Source organism: Crinia signifera, chromosome 2 (assembly GCF_055691185.1).
Source record: "Crinia signifera chromosome 2, ASM5569118v1, whole genome shotgun sequence".
NCBI classification, from domain to species: domain Eukaryota; kingdom Metazoa; phylum Chordata; class Amphibia; order Anura; family Myobatrachidae; genus Crinia; species Crinia signifera.
In genome coordinates this window covers 97,555,570-97,575,356 of record NC_139218.1, presented here as the reverse complement: position 1 = coordinate 97,575,356, position 19,787 = coordinate 97,555,570, and the positions used below count along the sequence as shown (strand labels likewise).

Here is a 19,787-nt window from a genome sequence, read left to right as displayed (position 1 = left end):
CCCATTAGTTTACTCAGATTTTGCTGCTTTACACAGATAACCTCTGTCTAGTTGGGTGTGATAAGTGCAATAATGAAAGGTTGCTCAAAACAATTGAATTGCAACAATGGGTGCCCATTATTTATCGCAGCTTCCTAAACAATTGAATAACTCCCATGTAACATTTCACATGTGGGCCTATGGGAGGTTTCCTAAAATAGGGGTGGCCATGTATAGTCTGCTGTTGGCAAATAAGCTGTAGTAAGAAAACATAAACATCATGAGTTGGGTGATCTGAGCTAGTAGATTGATACATACCTTTTTAGTTGAGTGTGAAGGTAAGAAGTCAACCGAGTAGCCTCTTCTAGATGCTTTAAAAGGCAATTTCTTTTCTCTTGGAGCAGCAACCTTCAGTGTTAAAAATATATTAATAAAACCGTAGTACAAAATTATGTAACCACTAGGTAAACGTCATGTACTTTGTGTAGGAATACACATGCAGCAGACTTTATTTTGTTGCCGGGGTTATGTAATATCTCAGGTATACAGAGGTCTGACAGGCAACGTCTAGATCAGGGATAGCCAACTCCAGTCCTCGAGAGCTACCAACAGTTCGTTTTCACGATCACCTAGCTGGGGCACAGTTCCACTCATTACTGACTGACGCATTATAAATGATCCACAGGTGGAGCTAATTACTTAACTTATGATTCTGTGAGGAGACCTGGAAAATGTTAAGTAATTAGCTCCACCTGTGGATCATTTATAATGTGTCAGTCAGTAATGAGTGGAACTGCGCCCCAGCTAGGTGATCTTGAAAACGTGAACTGTTGGTAGCTCTCGAGGACTGGAGTTGGCTACCACTGGTCTAGATTAACAGTCAATAGGTCGACACAAAATATCAATCTGCACGAGGGTCAACAATGACAAAAGGTCAACATGAGTTTTGTCCTTTTGTTTGTGTCAACCTTGGGCATGCCGACCCTTAAACAATATTTCAGCAACCCTATTTGTCACAATAAGCTTTAATAGGACCACACACACACACACACACACACACACACACACACACACACACACACACACTGTGACTGTGCAGCTATGTTGAAAAGACTGCAGTTCAAGATAGTAAGCAGGTACATGCACTCAGAAAATAACAGAAAGGGGCAGATGTATTATCAAACCTTCTTAAGAAGGAAAGGTGGAGTAGTTGCCCATAGCAACAACTCCGCTTATGTAAAATTATACATAGAGGTTTATTGGTTGCTATGGGCAGTGTCTACACTCTTTAGAAGTCACTGTTATAATGAAAGTGGTCTAGTTGCTCAAGTCAAGTGTGATATGGCTCAGTCCACCCCAAACTGACATTGGATGAGTGGGCAGGCCCTGGCACCTAGTGGCAGTATCAGCCAGGTCATGTCCAGCGCTAGTCAGTGATTACAGAATGAGCGGTGATGTGGCTGGGCAGAATAAGAAAGGCAGATTGGGGTTTTTTTTATTTGTATAATTATACACATCTATTTTAATTAAAAAAAAAATAACATTAAATGAAACAAATAGTATTGTTAGCATAAAATGAGCTTTATATAGTAAACAATTATTTTATTTATGTTTTAATGTCAAATGGTAACTAAGTCAGAAACACATGACAGTTTCTCATTGCCAGGGAATTTAGTTTTGACTCCTTCTGTTTGGAACAGGAAGTGCTATATTCTATACAATAGACGTACAGAAACAAAACAACTATTGTTTAACTTCTGCAATGCAAAACAAGTCCAGTATGCTGTTGTAGGCATGATTCCAAAATCTTAAAATTCTAATCCTGTTTGGATTTGTTTCATGTCAGTATTAAGTGATACATGTTTAAAACTGCTCTTGTTACAGTTCACTATCTAGCCTCTATGCTGGCTGCAGAATGCGCAGTTTACCTCTCCCTGATGGGCCAATCACAGTTATCAGTCTGACAGAGGGGGATAAAGGGGAAAAAAAAGGTGGAGAAAAAGTGAGAAGAAGATTAAGTGGGAGATTAAAAAGCCATATAATTGTGTGACTGAAAGACAGGGAGAGTGAAAGAAAAAAACTAATTAGAAGTAAATAAATGTTAATTAAGAAACCACTTAAACCCCTGCAGACGCTGTGTAACTCTGCACATGTACCCAAAAGCACTCGGATTCCAAACCTAAAGTCCTGCTATAGCAAAGGGCAGCTCTCATCAGGAGAATCACATTAATCACATTTCTAGGTATATACTGGCGTTATTTAAACCTGTATGAACCCAATTAGAGAAGGGATGGATGTTCTGCGCCATGTATGTGCTGCTTAGTACTAAGGGCCGGCGCTACCACTAGGCAGCTTTCAGCATTTGTCTATGGGTGTCGGCCACTGGAGGGCAAGCAGGAATGAAGGAACCGCCCATGTGAGCAGGCCAGCTTCCAGCACTCAGGCACTGAAACCAATAAAAGTAAGCAGCGCCAAAAGGTATGCTGCATTAAGTGAAGCCCCCTGCCCCCTCCACGATTGCACACAGCAGAGGTGTGCCACATGTTACTCTACATGGCCTAGTCATCGCACATATATTCCCCCCATTGCACGTTTATGAATATTACCTCTCCCACCCAACGTAATTGCTTCATATTACTGCTCACGTCTCCCGTGATCCCTTCATATTACTGCTCCCCTGCGTGATTGCTTCAGATTACCGATTCCCCCACCCCCAGGATTGCTTCAGATTACTGTGTATGGAGGGAGATGGAGACAAGGGCAAATTGTAAATTGGCTGGATTTTGGGGGGATATTTGAGTGAAATGGGTGTTTTCTGGTGGGGCCAGAGCTGGAACCATGCAATATCATGGAACTGGCCCACACCATGGAGGTGCCATGAAAGTGTCATGGGAGTGTTGAGCATGTATAGCTATACTTGTGTGCTATTCGGAACCATGCATACAGAGAAGGGTAGCCTGTTCCTGACGAATCTCTTGCACTTAGGGCTGGTACTAATGATGACATTTGTGGCTATAGACTGATAAACAGGCTTCCTTCTTGAAGCTACATGGATCCTCGCGTTATTCCTATGGATAATGGCATTAGCATAAGGAAATAAAGGATTCCGCAGCATTATGCAATCACAGCCACTTTGTGCCTGACTCTAGCAGCCATTTAGCTTATCCAGCGGTAGCCCAGGGTGTCACTAAGCCAACTTGTAGAGTTCCACATTCTCCAGTGATACAAGAACCATTATGCATCTCCCTGTGCTAGGCTTTCAGGGGCAGATTTATTAAGCTTGGAGAAGAGATAAACTGGAGATAAAGTGGAGAAAAGGTAAAAGGAGATAAAGCACCAGCCAATCAACTGCCAACTGTCTTTTTCAAACACAGCTGATTGGCTGCTGCTTTATCTCCTTTTACTTTTTCTCCGCTTTATCTCTTCTCCAAGCTTAATAAATCTGCCCCTGAGAGTGAGGTGTGCTATTCCGATCAGGATACAATATAGTAGGGGTGGGCTAGTGACAAAGAATATGTATGATTTTATTAGGGGCACCCTGGAGGTTTTTTTTATATTCTGAACAGATGGAGAACATTACAATGTATCTGTATTATACGGTCTAGAATTGTGATAGAATTTAATGCTGATTTTCATGTGTATATCAGAGCACAGGCTTCAGCAAAAGAAGCTAAAGTGTAAACGGCTTTCCATGATGTGAAAAGGAAACTGTATTTCCCATTCACTGCTGGGTATGGACCATGGGAACAACACTGCAGAGTTTCATCCGGTGAGAGAGTGGTGTTCAGTTTTGCCTGTATGACACTACTGTAGCTTCAGCACTGCAAGTGTAGACATGGACCTGTCTTCCAGAAGCTTGCAGTGTAAAGCTATGAATATTAATTTTTGATGTGTACAATATTAATTTCAAGCAATCATTCAGCGGTGTATTGCTTCGTTCACGGAGCAACATCCAAATGTGTCCACTTGGGGATAGATGATGCACTTTTTTCTGAGCATGGCGCAAAGGAAGAGATGACTGCCCTCCCTGGCTACCCAGAGAGACATGAGAGAGGTCAGCCTAGCAACAGACTGTTTTGGATTCCCCTCTTAGAATACACATGATGCATTAGGAGACGCAGTTTAGACTGCCAATCCTCCAGATTCCCATAACACATGTCCAGAAAACAATTTGTTCTCCTAAACCAACAATTTAACACTCTTCTGCTTAAGATAAATGACCTACTTATTTCCAGCCTGTGCTAGTCTTTTTAGGAAAACATTTCAGTCCGAGGATCTTTGGCTCATTCTTGGAATGCATCGGTAAAAATGTCAAATGAGAGGTTATACGTAAGACAAATATCCAATGCTTTGTGCCCGGAATGGTTTTAACAAAAAAAAAAAAACATTGCTCCTCTGACAACCCCAGATTACAGAGCAATTCTCATACAGAGAAAAGGCAAAGGGGATAACAGAGAAAAAGTCTATGGATTGTGGCCTGTAATCCTACTTCATTATTTATGTATGTGAAAAATATTTAAAGTTGAACTGACGTTGCCAGCTATTAATATAGAATAATAATAAAAAGGATTACGCCGAATGTAGCTGCATAATACACCGTTATTGCTCTTATCATAAATACTGTATATGCCCCTGATTACTTTTTTAATTTACATAATGAAACATTACTGAAGAATGACAAACCTTTCAGTGATCCCTTGAGCAGAGGTGGAGCGGGCCCTCTGGATCTCATCTGCCAAACGTCCCTTTTCTTCTTCTAACCTTGCGAGATCTTCAGGAGATCGTCTCTGCTGAGATATAAGCTGCAGGTCCTGAAGAAGGGCTTCCTTCTCCTTGATGAGCTGCAGATGATCCCGGTCTGCTTCAGCCGTTCCTGGCCACGTTTCATTCTCCAGGAGAGCCAGTTGGTGTTGTATGCTGGAAACTCTGAAGATAAATAAAACCACAAATAAGTAACGTCTACACTGTACCTACATAAAAATACACTGTATGTATGTATACCCTCTATATAAAATTCCAGCTTTTGTGTTCTTGTGTTAGTGATGTATTTTATTTACCTTCCCTGTACCCATTTTAGCTTTTATATAAAACTTGAGAGATGATAAGCCTCCATTCTTCTGTCACTCAGCTAGGCAATACGCTTATTAACAGGCTGCAGCTGTGAGGCCTTAATACAAGGGCATGGCAGACTCCTAGCTACTGTAATTTGGGCAACTTTTACAGTACTATGCAAGCTTGGGGTGGTTTAGGAATGCGCCTCACCTCTGCACCTGTGACACTTAGCTGTAACATTGCAGCTGTAGGGCATACTACTATTATAAATCGTCCTAGGTTCACCTAATGGAAGTGTGGGTTCCTCCATTGTTGACTGTGGTAAACTCTAGGGGGCAGATGTACTAAGTCATGGAGAGAGATAAAGTTGCCAGAGACAAAGTTCAAACCGACCAGCTCCCAACTGCGATTTTTCAAACACAACCTGTAACATGGCAGTTAGGAGCAGATTGGCTGGTGCATAATCTCTGTCCACTTTATCTCTATCTAAAGCTGGCCATACATCCACAGATTTATTGTTGCTGGTTGGAACAAAAACCTGGTAATATCTGATTAACAGTTTGTCAGTTTTCCAGCATTTTGAAGCAAATAGTCAAATATCATTTGTCCTCATCCATTACCAGGTTTTTGTTCCAACCAGCGAGATCAGACAAAATCTGTAGATGTATGGTTATTAAAAAGACCCCTAAGTCTGAAAGCATTGATACATCCCTGAAAAGATTTGCATTTGCTAAAACTAAACCATTTATTGAGTTACTATTATTGTCAATTACTGTATTGTTTTGTTACATGAGGGAACTGAGATAAGGGGGGGGGGGGGGGGGGCGCAGAGAGGAAGAGTTTCTGTCATGATGGCAATGGCAGTCCCTGTTTTTTATAATGCATAAATAATTCCAGATCTGTCCTATTCACCGGTGTTTATGCAAAACCATAAAAAATGGTTGTCCTCATTACACTACCCATAACTTCATAACCTATAGTGGATATGTTCTTTACGAACGATGGCACCTAGATTTAATGCAATGTGTTCCCCAAATTTTGTGATATACTGTTTTATTATGATTATTTATTAGCATTTTTGATACCACTTTAATAAAAATAAAGTGTAGTGTTCTAAAAAATGCAATAAATGTACTCCCCTTTGGCTCTTGAATATTAGACAATCAGCCAAAAGTAAAGTATGCTGATACTTCTCAATTTCCAGAGGAGAAATGACATTACATATGGCCAGGAAAAAAAACCTCTCCCTGAAGAAAAGAACTCTAGCACAGTTTATTTCCTACTAGCATCTGGAAAGAATTTATATCACGTGGTCCTGAAGGCGAATGTTTCTCTTAAAACATTGTTTAAATAACTGGGTAGAAAAAAAAGAAAAGTTAAGCACAAAAAGCAAGACCATTGTATAAGATTATAGTTGTCATGGCCGTGAATACAGTAAATGACGTATGGAAAAATATCCAACCACATTTATATTTAACCTCCCTTTTCAATTTTCAGCTTTTACGATTTGGTAATTTAGGATGCTTGATCATTTTGAACCGGGTTTAAATTCGAACAAAATGCTGGCACAATTGGCAACCGTTTAAATTCAAAATTATGGTTAGAAATGTACGGCTCCTCCTAATATTAACTGTTTTTTGCCATTCACATTCAAGGTTTGTTTTAAAATGTGTTTTAAGTATAATTTTAAAGTTTTATTAAAAAATATTACACAAGATTTTTTTTTTTTTCAATTCTAACTACTAATACTGCTTTCCCATTGCCTACACAGGTAAAGAGACGTTTCTTTTAAACGGGTCTTTAAACGTGTAAGAGCCATAAAGCCCCTTTCCCACTGCAGCTTTTAAACGGTAAATTACCGTTTAAAAGCCGTTTTTGTCCCATTCCCACTTACCCGTTTACAGATCCGTTTAAAATTATAGTAAAGATGGAGGGGGGTTTAAAAAAAAAAACGACGTGGGGTCCCCCCCACTGCCGTAACCAGCACCAGGCTGAAAGAGCCGGGGCTGGTATTAAAAAAATCAGGAAACCCGACAAATAGGGGTTCCCTGATTTTTTAAAACCAGCCCCAGGCTCCAGGTCTGGGGCTGGTTCCAAAAATATGGGGGACAAAATGACTAGGGGTCCCCTGTATTTTAAGAACCAGCCCCAGGCCAAACCAGCCAGCAGGGTAATGCCACAGTCGGGGGACACTTATGATATAAGTTCCCGCGGCCAATGCATTCATCCCTACTGACCAGTCAGCCTGGCCAGGGGCCCTGGGGGAATGGTGACCCCCCCAATGAAGGGGTCCCCCCCTCCAGGACTTACCTGACCAGGCTGAAGCCTGGTACTGTCCCCGATGCCCCTGTGCGGTGGGCATCGGGCTGATGGAATGGTGTAAATAAATAGAATAAAAACTATTGTCTTTTACTGTGGAACTATGAGTCCCAGCAAGCCTCCCCCGCAGGCTGGGACTTGGAAAACCAAAAGTCCCAGCCTCCAGGGCATTAAAGGGCCCGCTGGCACTTGTAGTTCCACAGTAAAAGAAATAGTTAAATAAACACACTGACACATGTGAAAAATAAAAGTTTAATACATCCATTACACAAACACACTGATACTTACCTATCTTGAGCCCGTAGGTAGCCTTCAGTCGGTGTCGCATCCGGTGTCAGCATCCTCCTCCGGTGTAGGTGTCCGGTTCCGAAGCAATCCATAGGTGTAGCTGTGGAAGGAAACTATACTTACAAGTGTCCTCCGGCGAAGATCACGTCCTCTTCTTTCCATGTAGCATCCCTGGGACTTGGCAAAATAACAAACCGGCTTAACGCGAAACCCACGGACTGTGAGCAGGAGCCGCACGTGTGTTTGTTTACATCGTGCGGCTCCGCCCCCGAAAGCCGCTATTGGCCGCTAGGCCGCAAGGTGGCCAATAGCGGCATTCGGGGGTGGAGCCGCACGATGTAAACAAACACACGTGCGGCTCCTGCTCACAGTCCGTGGGTTTCGCGTTAAGCCGGTTTGTTATTTTGCCAAGTCCCGGGGATGCTACATGGAAAGAAGAGGACGTGATCTTCGCCGGAGGACACTTGTAAGTATAGTTTCCTTCCACAGCTACACCTATGGATTGCGTCGGAACCGGACACCGACACCGGAGGAGGATGCCGACACCGACTGAAGGCTACCTACGGGCTCAAGATAGGTAAGTATCAGTGTGTTTGTGTAATGGATGTATTAAACTTTTATTTTTCACGTGTGTCAGTGTGTTTATTTAACTATTTCTTTTACTGTGGAACTACAAGTGCCAGCGGGCCCTTTAATGCCCCGCAGGCTGGGACTTGTGGTTCTCCAAGTCCCAGCCTGCGGGGGAGGCTTGCTGGGACTCATAGTTCCACAGTAAAAGACAATAGTTTTTCTATTTTTTTACACCATTCCATCAGCCCGATGCCCACCGCCCAGGGGCATCGGGGACAGCACCAGGCTTCAGCCTGGTCAGGTAAGTCCTGGAGGGGGGGGACCCCTTCATTGGGGGGGTCACCACTCCCCAGGGCCCCTGGCCAGGCTGACTGGTCAGTAGGGATGAATGCTTTGGCCGCGGGAACTTATATCATAAGTGTCCCCCGGCTGTGGCATTACCCTGCTGGCTGGTTTGGCCTGGGGCTGGTTCTTAAAATACAGGGGACCCCTAGTCATTTTGTCCCCCGTACTTTGGGAACCAGCCCCGGACCTGGAGCCTGGGGCTGGTTTTAAAAAATCAGCGAAGCCCTATTTGTCGGGTTTCCTGATTTTTTAATACCAGCCCCGGCTCTTTCAGCCTGGTGCTGGTTACGGCAGTGGGGGGGGGACCCCATGCTGTTTTTTTAAACGGGTAAAAGGGGTACCCCTTTCCCACTGCCAAAAAACCGGCTTTTAAATGGGTAAAACTCTGCTTTTTACCCGTTTAAAAAAACCCGGTATTAATTAACCGGGTAAAGCAACCTGGAGCTTTCCCACTGCAGCTCTACCCGTTTAAAAAGGCAAAAAAAACCGTCAAATTACCGTTTAAGAGCTGCAGTGGGAAAGGGGCATAACATTAACAAGTTTGCCAATCAATCCAATTAAAATGTGGGAACCGATGGTGGTCCACTGTTAAGAGCGATCCTAGCAGAAGTGAATCTGGCAAAAGGGGAAAACCCAGGCAACAGGTATTCCACTGCAGGACAACAGAACGCAGGTACTCAGGAGCAGAAATAATGTGGAGCCTTGGGAACGGACTTTGGGGAGTATCACAGGGAACAAACAATTCTGGGGGGGGGATTCTGGGAGCTTTGCTTATATTGCCCATGGGAACAGGTGAAAGCAGCAATTAGCCAAGACCAGGAAGCGGATCATGTGACTAGTGCAGAGGTCAGTGGGTTGGTGTTTGCAGGTCACACACTGGGTGTCATGGCGGCACCTATGCAGTGTGGGACTGGTGTAAAACATTGGGCAGGCCTGAGGTGATAACAGGGAATGGCATCGGGACATCCTTACCGAGTACAAGAGGGCACTCCCCGCCGCTTTGCCACCCCCCCCCCCCCCAACCGCCGTGTACCCTTGCAACCATGCGAGGGGATGTGTCACGAAGACACATCCCCTCGCATGTTCTGCAGGCAGAGAAATCATTCAATGGTCGCTGATCATCGAACGATTTCATCAGGCCACTCAAATATAAGCCAGTGGAGACTGAATTATATTTACGGGCATTCCACTGAAGAAAGGGCGGAAGGCTCACGTCAGCTGCTCACTCCCGGAACCGGTGTCATACTGCCAATTGCATGGGAATGCCCACGAGACACTGGGCATTCCTATGCCCCATCGCTGCTGCCCATGTCCACCCCCACCCCCCAGTGCACAAGCGATACATCGACAGTGCAGGGCGGCGAGGGAGCTCGCACAGATGGCCTGCACATGAGCATACATCAGCCGGCGTCCCTCAGTGCTGGAGCGGGCAGGGGTGTCCGTGTCACAGGGGTACCTGCGGCGCTGTCATTGTGTATAAAGCTGGTGGCGGCCGGCGGGGTCCCTGCAGTGAATAGAAAATAACTAGCGCTATGCGCGCGGCGGCACGGGAAGCGCTAGTTATTTTCTATTCACTGCAGGGACCCCGCCGGCCGCCGCCAGCTTTATACACAATGACAGCGCCGCAGGTACCCCCACGGCACGGACACCCCTGCCCGCTCCAGCACTGCAGGGACGCTGGCACCGAAGGTTTTTAACACAGTTCGCTAACCCTCCATCATCATGCTGGGGGTGAGGGGCGAACTGCCGCCCTCCAGGTGCCGGCGCCCTAGGCAAATGCCTAGAGCTGCCTAGTGGTGGCGCCGGCCCTGACTGTAACCAACAACTCTTAAGGCCCCCCATACATTAGGACAAGTTGGACCTGATTTCCCTGGCATCTCCCCAGGAGGGCTCACATACGATTTAGCACTTAATGTGCTATTTTTTACATGTGATAAATCGCATGCAATTTATCACATGTAACTCCCGGGGAGCTGCAGGCGGAGGGAGCCAGGAGCTGGGCAGGGTGACGCCGATAGTCGAGTGGAGGGAGTCGAGAGCTGGGAGCCAATCAGCAGCCAACTATTCATTTGTATGTGGTTTTTTTTTTTTCCATTCGTCCGGCTCCCTCTGCTCGGCTCTTCACGTCCTACCACATTGGATGCAATACATCACGGGAGCTAAAAAGCACCCATGATGTGCCGTGGACGGCTGTACATAACATTCATCTTATATGCATGCACGTATGATCTCCAGCTTCAGATGAGCAAGGGACCGCGCAATGGACAGGATCGGATGTCATACACATATTATTTGGGCCAATTTTATCCAATTTCTCAGAATCAGGGAAATTGGGCCCAAATCGCATGTATTAAACAGACCTGAAAATACCAAATTGTGGATTGTCATTACTGGTACAATTGTGAACTGCCTGCAAACTGCTTTATTATATCAATGGCAACATACAAGGTGAAGAAAACACATCTTGCATTTAAATCCACTTTGATTTGTAATTATTGGGTACTTGTGAGTTATCCGGGCTGCCGATTTTTTCATCGCGCCCGAAATCGTGGGCATCGCGTCGGTCGTGGCCGTTATAAGGAGCCGCGACGCGATGCCCACGATTTCCCATAGACAGTAATGTTAAAAGACACGATGGACCCGATTTCCGACACGATTTCCCATAGACAGTAATGTTAAAAGACGCGATGGACCCGATTTCCCATAGACAGCAATGTTAAAATAAAATTACAATGTGAAATTGGCCAATATGTTTTTAAAAAAAATGTTTCATGGCCCCCCACCACCGTTAACGCCACCCCGCTATTGACGCCAACCCGAAGCGTGGCGAGCGCAGCGAGCCCGCGAGGGGCGGCGATACGCGTCCTCCGACCTTTTCATGCCCTACTATCCACTAGGGCGTGGAGTGAGAATAGAATAGTGTGGCGAGCGCAGCGAGCCACCGAGCCCCGCGAGGGGACGCGGACACCTTCACAGGTATCCGCGTGCCCTTGCGGGCTTCACAAGTGTCCGCGTCCCCTCGCGGGGCTCGCCACGCTTCGGGCTCGGTGGCTCGCTGCGCTCGCCACACTATTCTATTCTCACTCCACGCCCTAGTGGATAGTAGGGCATGAAAAGGTCGGAGGACGCGTACCGCTGCGCTCGCCACGCTTCGGGTTGGCGTCAATAGCGGGGTGGCGTTAACGGTGGTGGGGGGCCATGAAACATTTTTTTTAAAAACATATTGCCCAATTTCACATTGTAATTTTATTTTAACATTGCTGTCTATGGGAAATCGGGTCCATCGCGTCTTTTAACATTACTGTCTATGGGAAATCGGGTCCATTGTGTCTTTTAACATTACTGTCTATGGGAAATCGTGGGCATCGCGTCGCGGCCCCTTATAACGGCCACGACCGACGCGATGCCCCCGATATCGTGTCTTTTAACATTACTGTCTATGGGAAATCGGGGGCATCGCGTCGCGGCCCCTTATAACGGCCACGACCGACGCGATGCCCCCGATTTGGAGCTAAATCGTGGGCATCGCGTCGGTCGGGTGTCCTTAAGTTAACCAAACTTAAGGACAAAATCGGCAGCCCGAATAACTCACAAGTACCAATTATTGTTATTTTTTTTATAATTTCCCTACTAGCTATAAGTGATGGACACATTTGTAAATAATTTGAACAGTATGAATGCCTTATTTTACTTTGCCTGTAGATCTTATGTTACATAATTTAGAAGTTAAAATTGACAATAAGGGTGAGATTTAATAGGATGAGATATTCAGAAAGTGAGAGATTTTGGAAGAAATCTCCAGTTTTTTTAAAGCGACAATCATTTACACTGCAAAATCAAACTGGTTTTGCAGTGTAAATGATTGCCGCTTTAAAAAAACTGGAGATTTCTTCCCAAATCTCTCACTTTCTGAATATCTCATCCTATTAAATCTCACCCAATGGGCGGGATGTTATAACATCCGCGGCCCCCCTTCGCCGGACATCGCATTTTTAATAACGGCATATGCTATAACATATGCCGTTATTCATGCAAGGGACAGCTCTTGCGGTAAGAGCTGTCCCTTGCGATGCGGTGCCGGCGCTGGACTTCCGGGTCTGTGACCCGGGAGTCCATCTGCGCATGCGCAGACCCCGTCGCCGGCCGCAGGGCACGCTGGGAGGGATCCGTGACGGATCCCTCAAACAGCGCTGCGGTAAGAAGCCCATAGGCTTCTGCAGGGATTCGCCAGCTTTAGCTGGTGATTCCCTCCGCAGCGCTGACACTGCGGAGGCGCCATATAGCATATAGAGATGCGGTAGAAACCCCGAAAACGGGGTTTTTACCGCATTTCTGCTATATAGCATCCCGCCCAATATGTTCTAAGTACAACTATCCAAAGGAAACGCAGGTGACTGCATTGTTCTTGGGACAGATCCGGCAGTCAGCAGTTGCTTATTTTCACTAGCAGTTCTGTCTCTGTATAGCGGTGTGTCTTCAAAGCCTGCGGTCATATGCCCTTTATATGTTCTTCACTCATTTTGAGGCTGGCCTCATCCTGTGTGCTAATTGATTCTAGCGGGATGCAGCGATCTTTTGTAGTTTCTAGTATTACCGTGCTCAACTGGTCTGCTGTTCTGCCTCTTATATTGGCTGCTGCTTGTAATTCCCCTACCCAACTATAAGAACACTATCTGAACCACGCTCTGTTTGTGGTACCAGGTCTGATGCAATCAGCGGTCCCGTGCGCATCACATCAGAATTTGCAAGTCACACCGGCTGCAGAAGAGGTCTTTTGGATCGCAGCCAAGCCGGGCATAGATGGTATGCAAATAGACCACATACGTTATATCGGTCCCCCGCCCGGACCCCACACTGCCTGTACCTTCACATAGGGGTGTGCCAGCGGTGCTTCACCGTTGGCACACACCTACGGATCAAACCAACACATCGTGGGAGCTAAAAAGCACCCACGATGTGCAGCTCATGGGTACGTTCCTGCAACAGGTTCAAGAGGATAAGTCAATGGGCTACTTTAAATTTAACATTAACCAAGGCTGTAGTTATCACCGAGTTTATAACTGATATTCCGCTAATTTATTTATGGTTTACCTTTTGTATGTAGCAAACGTAAAATTCCCAGAACAAGTATGAAAGAGGGAGTGTTGGCCACAGTGGCATGTGCATGTAGTGTCCACTGGGCCAAATGTATTAAGCTTTAACAAATGTGAAGAGCGATAAAGAGTGATAGAGTACCAGCCAATCAGCACCTGTTATTTCTCAAACACAGCCGGTAACATTGTTGTTAGGAGCTGATTTTCTGGTGGTTTATCACTCTTTACCACTCTCCACTTTATCACTTGGTAAGGCTTAATACATTTGGCCCATGATTACAAAGTTATTGCTTTTTAACTCACTCTGGGGTAGATTTATTAAGCTCGGTGAAGTGATAAAGTGTCTGTTTTTTATCAGCAGCCAATTAGCTCCTACTTGTCACGTTTCAAACCAAGCCTGTAACTTCACAGTTAGGAGCTGATTGGTTTTTATCACTGGCCAATCAGCTCCTACCTGTGAAGTTACAGGCTTGGTTTGAAACATGACAGGTAGATGCTGATTGGCCGGTGATAAAAACCAGACACTTTATCACTTCACCGAGCTTAATAAATCTACCCCACTGTCTACTTCAGAGTCAACTCTGCATACGAAAATGCCAGTACGTCGTCAAAACATGTGGCATAGCTGCAAACATTCCTGTTATCATTCAGGTTGTAATGATCAATCTAGAACTCAAAAACGTGTTTGATTTTTCTACTTTGGTGTAGTTATTCCCAATACATTACATGTTGTGTCTATTAATAGAGTAATCTCATGATAAAGCTGGTCACATAACAGCATATGAAACCATCTGTATAAATGATCAGCATTTGACCTTTTGTGCCCCACTGAGCTGTGCAATCATGCAGGAAAGCTAGCCTTTCCCTAGCAGTTTCCTCAGCCACTCCCTGACCTTCAAAGTTATTTTTTTTTTTTTTAAATCAGGAATTCCTGCAAGAAGCAAAAAAAAAAAAAACAGTTACATTACACGATCAACCAAGCAAAAAACATTCTATTAATGAAAATCTATTAGCTTAAAATGTAACTCCACCTAAAGAGACATGTAAGAGATAACTAAGGTATTTGTAGTCAAATCTCAAAGAGTTTAAAAATGGGCGTTTTTGGTGAAGTGGGTGTGCGAGATTTGGCATTTCACAAGGAATCCTCCAAGGCACCGGTATGCCAAGGTTCCAGTCAAATGAGCTGCAGCTGGAGCAGAGTGTGAAACATTACATGCAGAATACAGATGGGAAGCGTCAACTTTTTGGAATGTTTATTGGAAATAAGAAAGTAGCAATTAGTTTACAAAATTCCTTTTGTTAGAACTACCTTGTAAATGTTGCAAATACGTATGTACAGACCAGTTACTTAATAGGAGTGGTTTTATTGCAGATAACACTGGAAGTTGTAGTGGAGGCAGGAGTGTGGTCAGTGTTGGACTGGAGCATGAAGGGCCCACCTAGGGAATGAAATGGTAGGGGCCCATGCTTGGATTGGCTAACCATTAGCAAGTACATGGTCTGTGTCCCTTGCTAAATATTGTAACATATATATATATAGATAGATAGATAGATAGATAGATAGATAGATAGATAGATAGATAGTAAACACTGCTAGTGCATGCATGGTATTGTACCAGATTATTAACAGCAATGCAAGGTAGAACATACACAACAATAGTCCTGTGCAGTATACCGTAACATATAAATAACTCAAGTGCACAATCTGAAACCGGAAGGGGTGAGGGTGGACCTCGCCAGAGTTGGGCCAACTGGGGCTTCCCTTGTAACCCTTTGTGCGAGTGCAGGGTGTTATAAAACAGGTAAGTATATGTAAGTGACAAGTGTTGTATACTAAACCACCTAGGAGGAGAAATATATACAGGCGCTTCTGGATGAGTTGTTTGGCAAGCTGCTCACACCGTGGGGAGGTCAGCCCCCAGAATATATACAAAGAAAAAAACACACAAGGGGTGGTGGAGCGCTATATAAAAAATAAATAAATATGAATATATATGACCAATTGGGTATTACAAATATTTAATTTTTACTGATAAAAAATCAATGGTTAAAAAGCAAAGGTATCTTTGAAAAAGTTGTCTGTGGACGACGAAACGCGTCAGTCCAAGCGTTACAGTCTGATCACCCTGGGATCCTTAACCAAAGTTATTCTCTCTTGGACCAACTCTCCTTCTCCCAAGCCATTTCCATTTGTTGGACATTTGCACTGGACTTTACAAGGGACACCACCACCTGCCATTCACTGGAGCCTCCTATTTAAGGACTGAGACCAAGTATCCATATACAACCCGGATCAGGTTCAAAATCTCCAGTCAGGTCTATGGACACCCGCCATTCCAGATTCCACGAAAACCTATATGGGAGATTGCGAGTACTCCACTCGGGAGAGTAACCCTGGGAACAAGTGAGATACTGCTCAATGTTTTACATCTGTATCTAAGATTTATATGATCCCCAACAGGCTGTATACCAGTACATATTACCTTATGCAATTGCTTTTTAACCATTGATTTTTTATCAGTAAAAATTAAATATTTGTAATACCCAATTGGTCATATATATTCATATTTATTTATTTTTTATATAGCGCTCCACCACCCCTTGTGTGTTTTTTTCTAAGTATATGTAAGTACCAGGTAGTAATGCCGGATGCAAGAAATGCTATTGTAAATGTAGGCAGTAGCATAGCTATAAATAGTGCGGGGCCTGCTGGGGCTATTGCGAAGTTACTGAATGCAGGTCATACTAAAGCCAAGTGGAAGACTACCTCCTCCGCTGTGGCACTTTTACAAAGTCCCAAGATGGCTCTGAACCATAGTTGCCTACCCTCCTGCATTCTGCAGGAGACTCCCTGAAATAACAGCAATCTCCCTCTCGCCCTCATTAGTCTAGTAATCTCCCTCATTACACCTAGCCCGCATTACACTGTTATATTTTGGGGGAAAAAAGGGCTAGATACATTTACATTGAGTCATCAGGACCATTTCCCAGCACTTTAGCAAGTATAGTAGCTCTTACTAACTGCTTTGGGGCTCATCTATATATGGATATTTCATTTGAAAAGATTCCTCTCAGATGTAACAGTACACACCCACACTTCTAGGTGCCACATTCACAATCTCCAGTGGCGGTTTTTACAGCCCCCCCAGGTAAAATCCGACCACTGTAGTGAAGCCAAATGCAGTCTGTAAAACTGCACTGACTTCCTATTGGAAGTCCGACCTGCCAGTCACCCAAGGCAGTCCCATTGGGAGGTATACCCTCCCTCTGGGATGCCTCTATGGGCTGCTGCATGGCAGCCCATAAAATCCTGGGTCTGCACATGCGCAGTACCTATGACAGTACTGTCCATGTGCTGGTCCCTATATTGTACAGGCTCCAGGACTGTGATTTCATTTCTAGGGCTGCTGCCGAAGCAGTCCATAGAAGCTGGCTACATGCGCATTACAGAGGTTGGTACTGGGCATGCACCAGTCCCGGAGCCCAGGGGCGTAACTACAGCTTTGTGGGCCCCATAGCAAAATCTTGAAAGGGCCCCCCCCCCATGAATAAAACACATTGGCCATCAGACAAAATTAAATCACAGAGCATCAGGTATTCCCACACTTACATATATAAGGCCAACAACCATTGTGTTAGTGTAATGATGCTCTGGCCAGAGGTTTTGCAGGTTTTATATTTTTTAATCTTACTTTACCTTGTCAGTGAAATATATCATCTTGTGATTTGATGAATGCATTAATGCTAGGACATAACGCTGTTTATTTACAAAAGCATGCAGGCACCTATATGATTTATCTTTTAAAGTCTACACATTATATAAATATATATATATATATATATATATATATATATACACATAGATAGATAGATAGATAGATAGATAGATAGATAGATAGATAGCAAAACATGAAACAATATGTAAACAATAAATCACCCGTGTACAACATCACATAGCACAATCTGCCCCTTAATCAACACAACACGTAAAGTGTTGCCAGACTTCAACGTGCAGAATACACTTATGCTTGTGTGCTGGCACTCGCCGTGTAGAACACTGGAAGCCATTGTGTAAGACATGCATACGAAATGAAGAATGTGACTGTACAGTTTACAAAAAATAAAATTTCCAACATTAGTACTGACTACACAGTTAACCCCAGCCATGCCATTATAGTCTATGGGGGAAAAGTGTCAATTTTGCACCCTGATATCTCTGGTTCTAGATGTCCTAGACACTTGAGACTGGTACCATATGAAAGAGGAGACTCTTGGCTTTCATGTATGTGATACTGGCAAGAGAAGCAGCAAGCAACCATGTGTTGGCTTCCTCTGCAGTCAGAGCGCCATTGCCGGACTGCAGAGAGGCGACGGTGAGTGATCCTGGGTCAGATGGGTCAGCTCCTGACAGGTGCTTAACAGGTGCGCCCAAACCTGGACAGCGTTGCAGGTAGGGGAACGGAGCTGAGGGTTAATCATTGCAGCGTTTGTGCCTTTGCCAGTAGCCCCTGTGAGTTAACTAGCGAAATAAGACGCACTTCAGCATTTCCCTGAGACATGTAAAACCTATAATATTGCTCGCTTCATAGATGTGGGCTTCCACAAAGCCCTTGTTCACACTGGATAGCCATTTTGTTAACCCCCTCGGTTCTCAAGTCTGGCCTGCCTCTACTGTATGACATTCCGGTTGTAACATGTAAACCATAAAAAATACCATGTTGCAGAATTTAAAAAAAAAAACAAGCATTCATGATCAGCAAGTTAGGCACAGATTGGAACAGTCCCAGAAATATGGGCGCTTTTTTGGGCGATTAATATCACACCGTTCTATAGAAGTATAAGTATTTAATCTGTGCATATGTGTCAGCTTTATGGCAAGAGTGTCTAGCAAGACTTACCTTTTTTTGGCCTCCTCATACTGCCAGTTAAGTCTCACTCGATCCACCAATTTTGCTTTATCATCAAAGCCAAACTGTATAAAGAATTAGTAATAAATACAGATTAATAAATATATTAGCCATGCTAGTACCAACTAAGCAAACACAATACTGTAAATAATATTGGAAATCAACAGTGCATATGGAATGGTGTGGTTAATTCGTGCAGTGACCCAGTTAAAACACAACTCCATGAACTTTTCTCAGATACTGTGCATTTACACTCGTTATCAAGTTACTTTAAAGCCTTTACAGGAGGAGCTTGTGTTGAGCGACGGGCTAAAACACGATTGCTCAGCACACACCGCGATGTATGCTGAGCGATCTGTGCAGAACAAGGCTTTGCCTATTGTTTATAGGGGAAGCCCATTGATCAAGCGTAAAAGACACCCGGAGTGATCAGTGCACCATTTCTAAGCAATCTAGTCAGATCGCTTAGAAATGTGGTAAAAACCGCCCCATAGTGTATGCACCAGCCTTAACAGACAACAAGACTATCGGGGAAATTCGGGAATACAATTGAACAGTTTCAATGCCCTAAGCTACCTTTCATTTTCCCCTGTGGTAGTTTACAGTGGAAAATGAAATTCACTCCCTAAATGAGCGAGCGGTGCTATGTATTGTGCTTATTCTAAAACTTTATACCAACTTCATTGCAGCTAAACTACTAATCCTAAATGCACAGGACACTATAAAAACTTTTTAGATATGGTGCGACTATTTTCAGAAACATGTGTTCAATTCTGGGAATCCACAACGGTACTTGTGTATTTTGGCGGCGCCCGTCGCGGGCATCGTGTGCCTTAACTTTAAGGCACACGACGCGACGCGATGGACGCGATTTCTCCATAGGCTTCAATGTTAAAATATTTTTAACATTGAACCCGATGGAGAAATCGGGTCCATCGCGTCGCGTCGTGTGCCTTAAAGTTAAGGCACACGACGCGACCGACGCGACCGACGCGATTTCTCCATAGGCTTCAATGTTAAAATATTTTTAACATTGAAATACTGTCGGTCGCGTCGGACTTGTGCCATTATAATGGCACAAGATCAAATGTAGTTGATAAAGTCCATCTAACATAGAAAACAATGGGAAATGGGCCAATATGGCCCATTTCTCATTGTATATGGCCCTGTCATGTCCAAATATAAATGGCCCCCATTGTCAGCGGCACCCCAGTATTGACGCCAACCCGAAGCG

At 44.3% G+C, this 19,787-nt stretch overlaps 1 protein-coding gene across 3 annotated transcripts in view; it reads right to left on the bottom strand.

Annotated features, from left to right (window-relative positions):
• WWC3 (WWC family member 3) overlaps positions 1–19,787 on the bottom strand; it is a 170,751-nt gene that overhangs the window by 26,808 nt on the left and 124,156 nt on the right. For all 3 annotated transcript variants that reach the window (XM_083172587.1, XM_083172586.1, XM_083172588.1), the window contains exons 8-10: positions 18,545–18,618; positions 4,663–4,905; positions 298–387 (exon numbers count right to left, since the gene is read on the bottom strand). In XM_083172587.1, coding sequence (XP_083028713.1) covers positions 298–387; positions 4,663–4,905; positions 18,545–18,618 — 407 coding nt within the window. The remainder of the gene's footprint in view (positions 1–297; positions 388–4,662; positions 4,906–18,544; positions 18,619–19,787) is intronic.